This window comes from Oncorhynchus mykiss, chromosome 3 (assembly GCF_057628025.1).
Source record: "Oncorhynchus mykiss isolate SJ-2025 chromosome 3, ASM5762802v1, whole genome shotgun sequence".
Taxonomy (NCBI): Eukaryota; Metazoa; Chordata; class Actinopteri; order Salmoniformes; family Salmonidae; genus Oncorhynchus; species Oncorhynchus mykiss.
This window is the reverse complement of record NC_143024.1, coordinates 23,580,085-23,592,628: the sequence shown is the minus strand read 5'-3', so window position 1 is coordinate 23,592,628 and position 12,544 is coordinate 23,580,085. Positions and strand designations below refer to the sequence as shown.

General features: G+C 47.3%; 1 protein-coding gene across 23 annotated transcripts in view; it reads right to left on the bottom strand.

Annotated features, from left to right (window-relative positions):
• Window positions 1-236: 236 nt before the first annotated feature.
• LOC110537505 (POU domain, class 2, transcription factor 2) overlaps window positions 237-12,544 on the bottom strand; it is an 86,964-nt gene continuing 74,656 nt past the window's right edge. For 2 of the 23 annotated variants that reach the window (XM_036969248.2, XM_090225737.1), the window contains exons 2-15: window positions 12,137-12,202; window positions 11,981-12,015; window positions 10,283-10,339; window positions 9,858-9,977; window positions 9,123-9,476; window positions 7,288-7,387; window positions 6,947-7,035; window positions 6,623-6,766; window positions 6,386-6,527; window positions 3,978-4,126; window positions 3,108-3,308; window positions 2,563-2,819; window positions 2,301-2,369; window positions 237-1,379 (exon numbers count right to left, since the gene is read on the bottom strand). In XM_036969248.2, the coding sequence (XP_036825143.1) occupies window positions 1,337-1,379; window positions 2,301-2,369; window positions 2,563-2,819; window positions 3,108-3,308; window positions 3,978-4,126; window positions 6,386-6,527; window positions 6,623-6,766; window positions 6,947-7,035; window positions 7,288-7,387; window positions 9,123-9,476; window positions 9,858-9,977; window positions 10,283-10,339; window positions 11,981-12,015; window positions 12,137-12,202 (1,826 nt within the window). In that variant the 3' untranslated portion in view covers window positions 237-1,336. Of the gene's footprint in view, window positions 1,380-1,848; window positions 1,932-2,300; window positions 2,370-2,562; window positions 2,820-3,107; window positions 3,309-3,977; window positions 4,127-6,385; window positions 6,528-6,622; window positions 6,767-6,946; window positions 7,036-7,287; window positions 7,388-9,122; window positions 9,477-9,857; window positions 9,978-10,282; window positions 10,340-11,980; window positions 12,016-12,136; window positions 12,203-12,544 lie in introns of all 23 variants that reach the window. The other 21 variants (XM_090225707.1, XM_090225745.1, XM_090225713.1 and 18 more) reach the window with 14 other exon arrangements.

Sequence of the window (12,544 nt, the reverse complement as noted above, 5' to 3'; positions counted from 1 at the left end):
TTTGTTGTGAGTAATTACGGAGAGAGAGGTTTTTATCAAGGCTGGAAACTGCTACACTCAGCCTGATCTCTTGTTCCCTCTTGTCTCTTATTATCTCTGACAACATGAAGTAAATGGCACAAGATGATGATATTGATGACGATGACAGACTCCAACTATTGGAAAGCAAGGGGGAGATAGGACACCACACTTAAAGAAGCAGTGGTAGGAAAACACAAACTATACACCTGTAAGCTTGGCTCGTTAAGTATCAACCATTTATAACAATCTAAAATATCCCACAGAAACAATATAATTGCAGTGAAAGTGAGTGACAGACTATGACAGACATGAAGGGTGGATGACTAATCAGATGGATAGATGAATGTGATCGAATGTGTGTGTGTGTGTGTGTGTGTGTAGCAGAGTCCTGGTCCTGGATAGGATCAGTATGTATAAGTCGTTTGGATAAAGCTTTTCCTTCCGTATTTTTGGTTTCTGGGATTTTGGTATGGTTGTTGATTTTTGTCATCGTGCGTTCCTCTTCTCCTCCTCAGGTACATTTTTGGTTTAAAATCCTCCTCCCATCTCCTCCTCTTTCAGACCTGCAGCTTTTCAAAGAAAATCATCCACTTCTTTTTTCTGTCCTTGCCACCATTCCCCCAAAACACACAGTAATGTTTATTTTTGTCATTTTTGGTTCACGCGATTCGACACACATCTCTACTCCTGTTATTTGTCATTGGTTTATTTTCCCGGGGAAGAAAGAGAGACAGAAAGGAGAGGTGCGATATCGCTCAGTATTGACTAAACAGTCCCACGATGCCTCCTCCATCACTTTGGATAGATAAAGATTTTTGGTTTCAATCTTCCTCTTTCCCCCCTTCTCCCCCTTTTCACTTCTGACTCCCCCCTCTACTCTCTTTCATTCTGTGTATTTTTGGCATCGAAAGACTGGGGGAAAGAGAGAGAGAGAGTGTAGGGTGAGAGTGATAAAAGAGATAGCTTTGGTTGAAAGGCGAGGTTGTCGTTTCCTCCTTTCTCCTCCTCTCTGATTGGCACTTGGCTGTGTCACTCAATCTTAGCCCCTCCCAATGAGGATGGGCTGTGCGCCAATTCATCGAAGTCGCAGGAAGAGGCGGGGCTGGAGCAAGGGGAGGGGGAGCAGGGGGTGGGGCTTATGCTACTGGTGGAGGGGAAAGGGGAGGGCTGGGATGCTTTGGCTACGGCAGCGCTGACCAATCCAGCACCAGGATTCTGGCCCATGTGGAGGAAAGCGGGGTGGTTGAGGAAAAAGGAGGACTGGAGACCCCCTCCCTGCCCCCCTGCACCACCCAGCAACACCTTACTGCCCCCCTCAAGACTGGAAAGGGGCAGCTGGCCACCACTGGCTGCTAGAGCTGAGAAGGGAGGGAGATGAGAGTTAACGTCATTATACCTACTGTGAAAGAACTACATTTACTATAGACTTTACTATAGAGATGAAATTAAGAAGCGGATGAATGAGAAAAATAATGTAAGACAGACTAAAGACACACACACACACACACACACGCACACACAGAGATGGGGATGAACATGTTGGAGTGATGGGACATCCCTGTCATAGCCCCGCTCACCAGTTCTCCAGCTTCTTCCATCAGGTGATCTATCATTCATCTCATCAGCTCTAACTGTCCCTCTCATCATCTCTGTCATTCTTTCTGCCTAGCATTCATTAACATTACTTACCTTTATTATCACTTTGTACCTCAAATTACTGTCCCTCCCTCTCCACTTTCTCTCCCCCTGTCTCTCTCTCTTCCTCCTTTATTTCCCTCTTCCTCTCGTTTCCCTCCTTCCCTACACCTCTCTCTCCCTCTAACACACCTTGTATAGTAGCCAAAGGGTTGTTGCTGAGGAGAGCTTGGTTCAGAGCCTGGTTCCCTGTGTTTACTCCCATCACAGTGTTCCTATGTTACGCACACACACACACACACACACACACACACACACACACACACACACACACACACACACACACAGGAGAAAATCCATTTACATACAGAGGAGAAACAGAGAGAGAAGCAGGTTTAGCAGCAGAACAGACAGAGGACAGACTCAGGGACCTGAACACAGACACACTGCAGGAGAAACCCACAGGTCAGATACACACACACACCATCTTGATTCATATCTTGTTTTTATGAGCTACAAATCCAAATGCTTGCTTGTGGACCTTGTGTCTGTGTGCGGACGATCATATTCCTGTAAGAGAGAGAGTGTGTGTGTGTGTGTGGGTGGGTGTACAGTATAGGTATGTGTGTCTCTGTTGTCTTCACCTCAAGTTTGCAGCAAAATCGGTGATGTAGTTAGACACATCACCATTCTTTTTACCCAAACGCCATAAGCTGTGGACACAAAACACACAGTCACACACACAGGTTAGAAAGTATTGCTGCACAGAAGTAGCAGTGTCACGGATCAGTGTGTGTCAATCATGTGTGGGTGTGATAAACATTTGCTGCAAACTGCAGGTGAACCGAATACTGAACCAATGGTGAAGCACAGTGGCCAAAGTGTACACTTTGTATGCATACTCACCCTGTGTTGAGACTCAGTGTGCTGTGGCTGGGAGTGGCTGGGCTGGCTGTGCTGCGAGGAGGAGGAGGAGTCACTGGAGAGGAGGCGGAGCTGAGAGATGAGTGGGTGGGACCACTGGGGATCAGAGGGGAGAACGATGACATGGTGGTCAATGTGGTACTGAGGCTGGTCACTGCCTGGGACAGCTGACTGGACATCTGACTGGACAGCTGACTGGACATCTGACTGGACAGCTGACTGGACAGCTGACTGGACATCTGATAGAGAGACGGGTGAGAAAGACAAAGAGAAAAAGAGGGAGAGTTTATATTTAAAAGAGTATCTATACTTAGCTTTATCCAATAGAAAAAGGATAAATGGGATAGAATTATTAATGTGTAATAGCAAAGCACTAAAGCAATGCAGGTTGGGTAGTACCATCTGCACACTGGAACAGGGGGTGCAGAAGATCATCCACTATGACATGCGGGACACACCATTCATATGGGGGGGAGAATTGTGATGGCTACGGTTGGGAGAGGGGGATCATGCGGGTCAGGCCATACCATGTGTGGGCTGTAGCAGGGGGGTTTGTGCGTCGGTGGGGCTTGGGGGGGCTGGCTGGGCAAGGGAGGGGTGGCACTGTTGGGGTTGATACGCTTCTCTTTCTGTCGGCGGTTGCAGAACCACACGCGGATCACCTCCTTCTCCATGCTGAGCTGGTCCGCGATACACAGGATCTCCTCTGAGGTAGGCTTCTGGTTCTGCTGACACACGGGAAAGACAGAGATGGACACATTAGTACTAATAGACACTTAGCCTTATATCACCTCTCTGATATAACTGTGTTATAGTGTTCTTCTGAGGGCAGAAACTACACAACAAGCCGTGTAGATGTTATGTCAGCTTAAGATTTATGTCTCCTGTATGACAGTGTTATGAAGGCCTTATGTCAGTGATCTTGTGATGGACATTTTTATGTTTGTGCTTTTCTAATAAGAAATTTCTGTGTTCATGCAAGTGACTGATTGAACAAATCTTCACTATCAGTAGCTGCAATTTGGCAGTACGCCCAGAACCTTGTTTTGAGAAAGGGATATCTGAGTTTCAAGGTCTCAGCTTAGAAAGAAGAAGCCTTGTGAGGTATTGGTCCGTCACATGCATGACCCAGTATTGGTCGGTCACAAGAAGGCAGCAAACGTTAATAATGAATGAATTATGAATGATGATTAAGCTAAAATAGGCAAATATAACCTGTCTATATTTAAGAGAACTAACGGGACTGCCCCGGGTTGAGCTCCTGATTGACATGTGTACTTGGTGCATTGAGTTGGTTGGAACCTCTTCAGCGCGTTGATAATAACCAATTATTAATTTAAGATTGACTTCCAGTGTCCCTGTGTAGAATTTCCACGACAATTTGTCATGTCTCTCACCGTGATGAAGGCTCTCTCCAGGGCCACGCGGACGTTAGTCTCGATGCTGGTTCTTTTCTTCCTGCGTCGGCCCGGCAGGCCCTCGAAGCCCATTGAGGAAGAGGACAGAGAGCTGGGGCTGGGCATAGTACTGTCTGTGGACATGGTCTCTGTCAAACAGAGAGATTGATTAGTGGGATGATTTAAAATCACACAAACTGGAATCCTCATTCTACAGATATAGGTTACATTCATTCAGATCCAACCCACATGTAACGAGAGTGTTCAGAGGCAACATCAAACGAAGGGTTTCACTTTATGCTGATGACTTGCTTCTCTATATCTCAAACCCCAATGTATCCTTACCCATTGTGCTATCTGTTCTTAATGCATTTGGCCTAGTCTCTGGTTACAAGTTAAATCTGAATAAGAGCAAGCTTTTCCATTTAAATGCAGCAGCTCGTTGCACACATTTTCTTTCAGAGTAGTTCTCATGTCATGTCATGTCATGTCATGTCATGTCATGGACAAATTTGACAACCTTTTTAAGGCTAATTTTACTCCTTACTCTGGTGGAGAAAGATTTTGAACGATGGTCACGACTCCCCCTATCATTAGCTGGTCGATTGAATTTGGTTAAAATGAATACCCTTCCTAAATGATCCTACCTCTTTCAATGTATACCTATTTTTATTCCCAAATCTTTCTTCCGCAAACTAGATTGGATTATCTCCCACTTCATCTGGAAGTGTGAGGGGCATGGCCCTACCTAATTTACAGTTCTATTATTGGGCTGCCAACTTCTGTGTAATTCAGTACTGGATTCGTACAGATACCCAACATATCATTCCAGCATGGGCGAAGATAGAATCTTCCTCATGTATGCCATCTTCACTGATTGCTTTGGCACATTCCCCTATTCATTCTATTACTAAGTTATACCAAAAACATTTTAGTAAAAACCACTTTCAAGATCTGGAACCAGTTTAGACTTTGGTTTGGTTTGCAAACCTATTCATTAATGGCCCCTCAGAAATCACGCTTTCATCCATCCCTGTAGATCCCTGTAGATCCCTGTAGGAAGCTGCAATGATTCAATGATTTGTATATTGACGGCACGTTTGCATCTCTCCAACAACTCTCAGCTAAATTCCACCTCCCGAATAGTCATTTCTTTAGATATCTACAAGTGCGTAGCTTTGTCCGTGACATGACCTCTCAATTCCCCAGTCTTCCCGTGACCCTCCCACTGATGCATTTATCCCACCATCCCCAACAGTAAAAGGGATAATTTCTTATAGCTATGATCAAATTTCCTCTCTTCAAAATCCTTCATTCGCAGCTATTAAAACTTTATGGGAACAGGATCTAGGTGATGAGTTGATTTATGACACATGGGAAGATATTCGGCACCATGTCCACTCCTCTTCTATTTGTGCCAAACATGGTTTGATCCAATGCAAAATCCTCCACCACACTCACTGGACTAAACTCAGGCTTTCTAACATCTGATGTCCACCCTGTTTGCGACAGGTGTCGGCAAGCTCCTGCTTCATTAATACGTATGTATTGGTCTTCCCTACATAACTATTGGTCTGCCATCTTCGATACCATATCTAAAGTATTACAGGTACCTTTTGAAACTACTGCCATGACATCATTATTTGGGGTAATACCTGATACTATAACACTACCAAAACACACATCTGACTTTGTAGCCTTTGTGGGCAAGAAGGTTGATTTTACTTCTGTGGAATTCGCCCTCTCCTCCCTCTCATTTTGTGTGGATTAAAGATGTCTTACACGTTAGTAAATTGGAGAAGATAAAATATACTCTACGGGGTTTCTGACAAATTCTACCGAATGTGGCAACATTTCTTTACCTATGAAGAGACACTGCAATTTCCCTCTACTCTACAGTAAACTGCCTACCCAAGCATTGTATTTAATGGATCTACCTTTGTGTTTAATATTAGTCTTATTATTATAATTGTTCTTTTCGTTTTGAAGACGAACCATGTTTGTTTTTTTGTGCACTTTGTTGTTTCTAATGTTTGTTTTGTTATGAAAGCATTACTAAAGTCTTATATTTCCGTATGGGCGTATACATTCCTTCCTCATTCAAAAAGCATGTTTCCATGGTCTATCGAATTTATAAAACCATATGTGCAATGTACTGTATTTCAACCATTGTTTACTATAACTGTGAAAGGAAATGCCAATAAAAAGAGTTAAAGATGAATGCAACTTGGGGATTGGTTAATTAATCAACTGATTTATTGATTAATTCAAAGTGTCATACACCTTTCTCCTTCACCAATTCCCTCACCTCCTCTCTCCTCCTCTCCCGTCCTCGCTCTCCTCTCTCCCGGCCCCTCCCTACTCCCACCCTCCCGTCCTCTCTCTCATTCCCCACCCTCCCCTCTCACCTGCATCATTGAGCCACTTCTCCAGTAGTGGTTTGAGTTTGCACATGTTCTTAAAGCTCAGGTTGAGGGCCTCGAAGCGAGAGATGGTGGTCTGGCTGAAATCATTACCATATAGCTTCCCCATGGCCATTCCCACGTCACCCTGAGAGAGCGAGGGAGGAGGAAAATAGAGAGTTAACACACACACACACACACACACACACACACACACACACACACACACAGAGAAAGGCGTACCTGTGTAAAGCCCAGTTTGATGCGTCTCTGTTTGAAGGTGCGGGCGAACACCTCCAGTTCCTCAAGGTCACTGGGCTCCTCGGGGTGAGAGGTCACAGAGGACACAGAGGTCATGACCCCACTGCCCTCCATAGCCTTATCTCTCTACAGGGGTAGAGGGGGAGGAGGAGGAAAAATAAAGTGGAAGAGCAAGAGAGAGCGAGAATTATATAGCAGAAGAGAGGCGTTTACTGGATATGACAGAATGATGAGAAGAGATGTTTGTTGGAAAGAGCTGGGCCTGTAGCCTCTCTCAAAGCCTGGGTGTTTCCTCAGTGGGCCTACCTGTGCTTGGAGTCCCAGCCTGGGAGCGGACAGGAGGCTCCCTTGGTTTTGCTGAGGTAGCTGAATCAGATTTGGTGTTGATAGCAGTCCTGACGAGTGAAGAAGTGAGGAAAATCAGTAGGCCTTTGATCAGTTATGTGAACAAACAACACACGTAATATTCCACAAAGCTCCATGGTCTAGTATGAGACATTTGAAGAACCTGTTAATGGTTGTCAACAGTTGGCACTTATAAATAAATGAAATCTGTTTGTTGATAGTTGGAACATCTACAGCCCATCTTCAGGGCACTGTCCCAATAGAACAGAAACCGGTGGTAGTGACTAGTGCGAGGAGCCCACCTTGCTGCCCTTGGTGCTGTTGGAGGAGGAATTGAGGAGACTGCAGGTGGTGTCCTGGCACCAGAACCAACTGCTGCAGCTGCAACAACTGCTGGATGTCCTGCAGGGAGACAGGAGGACAGAACAGAGATCAGAGATGGAGAGAACAGAGGGGTCAGAGATGGAGAGAACAGAGGGGTCAGAGATGGAGAGAACAGAGGGGTCCAGAGATGGAGAGAACAGAGGGGTCAGAGATGGAGAGAACAGAGGGGTCAGAGATGGAGAGAACAGAGGGGTCAGATATGGAGAGAACAGAGGGGTCCAGAGATGGAGAGAACAGAGGGGTCAGAGATGGAGAGAACAGAGGGGTCAGAGATGGAGAGAACAGAGGGGTCAGAGATGGAGAGAACAGAGGGGTCAGAGATGGAGAGAACAGAGGGGTCCAGAGATGGAGAGAACAGAGGGGTCCAGAAATGGAGAGAACAGAGGGGTCCAGAGATGGAGAGAACAGAGGGGTCAGAGATGGAGAGAACAGAGGGGTCAGAGATGGAGAGAACAGAGGGGTCCAGAGATGGAGAGAACAGAGGGGTCAGAGATGGAGAGAACAGAGGGGTCCAGAGATGGAGAGAACAGAGGGGTCGCAAGATGGAGAGAACAGAGGGGTCAGAGATGGAGAGAACAGAGGGGTCCAGAGATGGAGAGAACAGAGGGGTCCAGAGATGGAGAGAACAGAGGGGTCCAGAGATGGAGAGAACAGAGGGGTCAGAGATGGAGAGAACAGAGGGGTCAGAGATGGAGAGAACAGAGGGGTCAGAGATGGAGAGAACAGAGGGGTCCAGAGATGGAGAGAACAGAGGGGTCAGAGATGGAGAGAACAGAGGGGTCCAGAGATGGAGAGAACAGAGGGGTCCAGAGATGGAGAGAACAGAGGGGTCCAGAGATGGAGAGAACAGAGGGGTCAGAGATGGAGAGAACAGAGGGGTCAGAGATGGAGAGAACAGAGGGGTCAGAGATGGAGAGAACAGAGGGGTCCAGAGATGGAGAGAACAGAGGGGTCCAGAAATGGAGAGAACAGAGGGGTCCAGAGATGGAGAGAACAGAGGGGTCAGAGATGGAGAGAACAGAGGGGTCAGAGATGGAGAGAACAGAGGGGTCCAGAGATGGAGAGAACAGAGGGGTCCAGAGATGGAGAGAACAGAGGGGTCAGAGATGGAGAGAACAGAGGGGTCCAGAGATGGAGAGAACAGAGGGGTCAGAGATGGAGAGAACAGAGGGGTCAGAGATGGAGAGAACAGAGGGGTCCAGAGATGGAGAGAACAGAGGGGTCAGAGATGGAGAGAACAGAGGGGTCCAGAGATGGAGAGAACAGAGGGGTCCAGAGATGGAGAGAACAGAGGGGTCCAGAGATGGAGAGAACAGAGGGGTCAGAGATGGAGAGAACAGAGGGGTCAGAGATGGAGAGAACAGAGGGGTCCAGAGATGGAGAGAACAGAGGGGTCAGAGATGGAGAGAACAGAGGGGTCCAGAGATGGAGAGAACAGAGGGGTCCAGAGATGGAGAGAACAGAGGGGTCCAGAGATGGAGAGAACAGAGGGGTCAGAGATGGAGAGAACAGAGGGGTCCAGAGATGGAGAGAACAGAGGGGTCAGAGATGGAGAGAACACAAATGCACAGAGAAGAAATGAAAACAACCCCTTCATATAGAGGCCAAGAGAAAAGACTGAAAGAACAGCAGAGCAACATAAGCAATAAAGAAAAAGATCAATAAAAACAGAGGATCCCAGACTGTCTCCTGAATCAAGACCCTTCCCCACCTCTTCCCAGCCAGGATGTGCCTTGTGATTGGTTGTCAGTACCTGGGCGGTGAGCTGAATTGGCTGAGAGAGGGTGAGCTGAGGATGAGTGGGCGGGACAGGGACAGGTTGACCTGTCTGTTCATGTGTGCTCTGTCCCTGGGGCTGTGATTGGCCCTGCTGCCCTGTCTGTCCCGCCTGCTGCTGGGCATGTTGATTGGCTGCTGCGGCTGCCTGAGCTTGCTGATTGGCTTGGGCGGCTGCGTGGGCTGCATGAGCTGCGTGAGCTGCGTGAGCTGCGTGAGCTGCGTGAGCTGCGTTGGACTGCTGAACAGACTGCTGCACAGCTGCAGCTAGAAGCTGAGCCTGAGCCTGCTGCAGTAACAACTGCTGCTGAGCTGGCAAGAGAGCTGTCAACTGAGAAAGAGACACCGAGCGAGAGAGAGAGAGACACACAGAGAAAGAGAGCGAGAGAGGGACAGAGAGAGAAAGAAGGGGAGGGAGGGATAGAGGGAGGGAGGGAGGGAGGGATAGAGGGAGGGAGGGAGGGAGAGAGGGAAAGACGGAGGGAGAGAGAGAGAGAGAGAGAGAGAGAGAGAGAGAGAGAGAGAGAGAGAGAGAGAGAGAGAGAGAGAGAGAGAGAGAGAGAGAGAGAGAGGGAGGGGAGGGAGGGAGGGAGAGCAGAGGAAAGAAAGAAGGAATAAAGCAGTGAACTCAAGCCAGACCATAAGCATGAGTCTGTGTTTTTGTGAGTGTGCATCAATGTGTGTTTGTTAAGCCTCTTCCTCCTTGTCTTACCCCTGCCAGTTGGGAACCGGTCAGCATGAGCTGTGTGTGTGGGAGGGGCGTCTGTGAGGGGGCGTGGCTGTGGTGGGGAGGAGGGCCCGGGGACATCTCACCACCCTCTTCCATCTTATTCTGAGAGGAGGAGAGAGAACGAGGGATACAGTTAAATGAAGCTGACTGTTCTGCTCTATCTACTGTGGTAACCTGAATGCCAAACAGGAAGGTGCCTTTCTTTTCTTTAGAAATGAAGGATAGTCATCCCTTCTTCCTGGAATGGGCATGTCCAAACTGGCTAGTCTGACTGTTTTGCATACCTGTCAATCTGTATGCAAATGTGGCAAAATACTCTATAGTGTGGCCACACAAAACACACATCTGCACACACACACACACACACACACACATACACAGACACACACACACACACACACACACACCTTGTTGCTGCTGAGGGTTGGAGAAAGGTGAAAGGGACTGATTTTCATCTGCTGAAGCTGTTAAAAAGACAAAAACCATCAGTACAGAGAAACATAAACATAAATGATCATAAAAAAGAATATATGACTGCAGTGTTTTCCAATCCTGTCCTGGGGACCCAAACACACAACATTCCACTCAGCAACTCATCATCCAGCCTTAGATAAGTGGAATCAGGTGTATTTTGGGTAAAAACAGCCGGACCTCCCTTGGGGTCTCCAGGACCAGATTTGGGAAACACACTGCACTGCTGTGTTGATGCTTGTGTCTTGGTATTAGGCTACTTGTTGTCAGTCATCTTTACTTTTCAGACCTAATGTGTGTGTTATTCAGATCATGATTGTCACCATTGAAAATGACTGATTATTGTGTTTCCTAGAGGTACAGTGCATTCGCAAAGTATTCAGACCCCATGACCTTTTCACATTTTGTTACGTTACAGCCTTATTCTAAACTGGATCAAATTTACTTTTTCCCTCATCAATCTACACACAATACCCCCAAAAAAATATTCAGCATTGAAGGTCCCCAAGAACAGAGTGGCCTCCATCATTCTTAAATGGAAGAAGTTTGGAACCACCAAGACTCATAGAGCTGGCCACTCAGCCAAACTGAACAATCGGGAGAGAAGGGCCTTGGTCAGGGAGGTGACCAAGAACCCAATGGTTACTCTGACAGAGCTCCAGAGTTTCTCTGTGGAGATTGGAGAACCTTCCAGAAGGACAACCATCTCTGCAGCACTCCACCAATCAGGCCTTTATGGTAGAGTGGCCAGACGAAAGCCACTCCTCAGTAAAAGGTACAGGACAGCCCGCTTGGAGTTTGCCAAAAGACTCTCAGACCACGAAAAACAAGATTCTCTGGTCTGATGAAACCAAGATTGAACTCTTTGGCCTGAATGTCAAGGGTCACGTCTGGAGGAAACCTGGCACCATCCCTACAGTGAAGCATGGTGGTGGCAACACCATGCTGTGGGGAAGATTTTCAGCAGCAGGGACTGGGAGACTAGTCAGGATTGAGGGTAAGATGAACAGAGTAAAGTACAGAGAGAGCCTTGATGAAAACCTGCTCCAGAGCGCTCAGGACCTCAGACTGGAGCGAAGGTTCACCTTCCAACAGGACAACAACTCTAAGCACAAAGCCGAGACAACGCAGGAGTGGCTTCGGGACCAGTCTCTGAATGTCCTTGAGTGGCCCAGCCAGAGTCCGGACTTGAACCCGATCGAACATCTCTGGAGACCTGAAAATAGCTGTGCGGCAACGCTTCCCATCCAACCTGACACAGCTTGAGAGGATCTGCAGAGAAAAATGAGAGAAACTCCCCATAATACAGCTGTGCCAAGCTTGTAGCGTAATACTTAAGAAGACTCAAGGCTGTAATCGCTGCCAAAGGTACTTTAACAAAGTACTAAGTGAACGGTCCGATATTTCAGTTATTTATTTTTCTTATATTTGCAAACGTTTCTAAAAAACAGTTTTTGCTTTGTCATTATGGGGTATTGTGTGTAGATTGATGAGAGGAAAAAAACTATTGAATCAATTTTAGAATAAGGCTGTAATGTAACAAAATGTTGAAAAATTCAAGGGGTCTGAATGCACAGTATCTTACCAGTGATATCAGTACTGAAATGAAGGTGAAGCACCAAACGGACACAAACCTGATGATTTGAGTCAGGACCATTCCGCTCTGAATCTGTGTGGGGGGCATAGGAAACAATTAGAAATTCCTCATACACACGCACTTGCATGCACATACGCACACACACGAACACATGTAGGTATGCACACACACACACACACACACAGACAAATACCTGTGCTCTCCATTGGAGAGTCAGCCACTGTGTTCTCAACCTCAACTGGCTTTGACATCCTGATTTCTATGAGAGCGAGAGAGACAGAGAGAGAGAGAGAGAGCGACAGAGAGAGACAGAGAGAGAGAGAGACAGAGAGAGAGAGAGAGAGGGAGACCGGGGGGGGAGAGAGATGGAGAGAGTGAGAGACAGAGAGAGCGAAAGAGAGGGAGGGAGAGACAGAGTGAGAGAGAGAGGGAAACCAGGGGGGAGAGAGACGGAGAGAGCGAGAGACAGAGAGAGCGAAAGAGAGAGGGAGGGAGAGACAGAGTGAGAGAGAGAGAGAGACAGAGAGAGCGAAAGAGAGAGGGAGGGAGAGACAGCGTGAGAGAGAGAGGGAGACCGGGGGGGAGAGAGACGGAGAAAGCA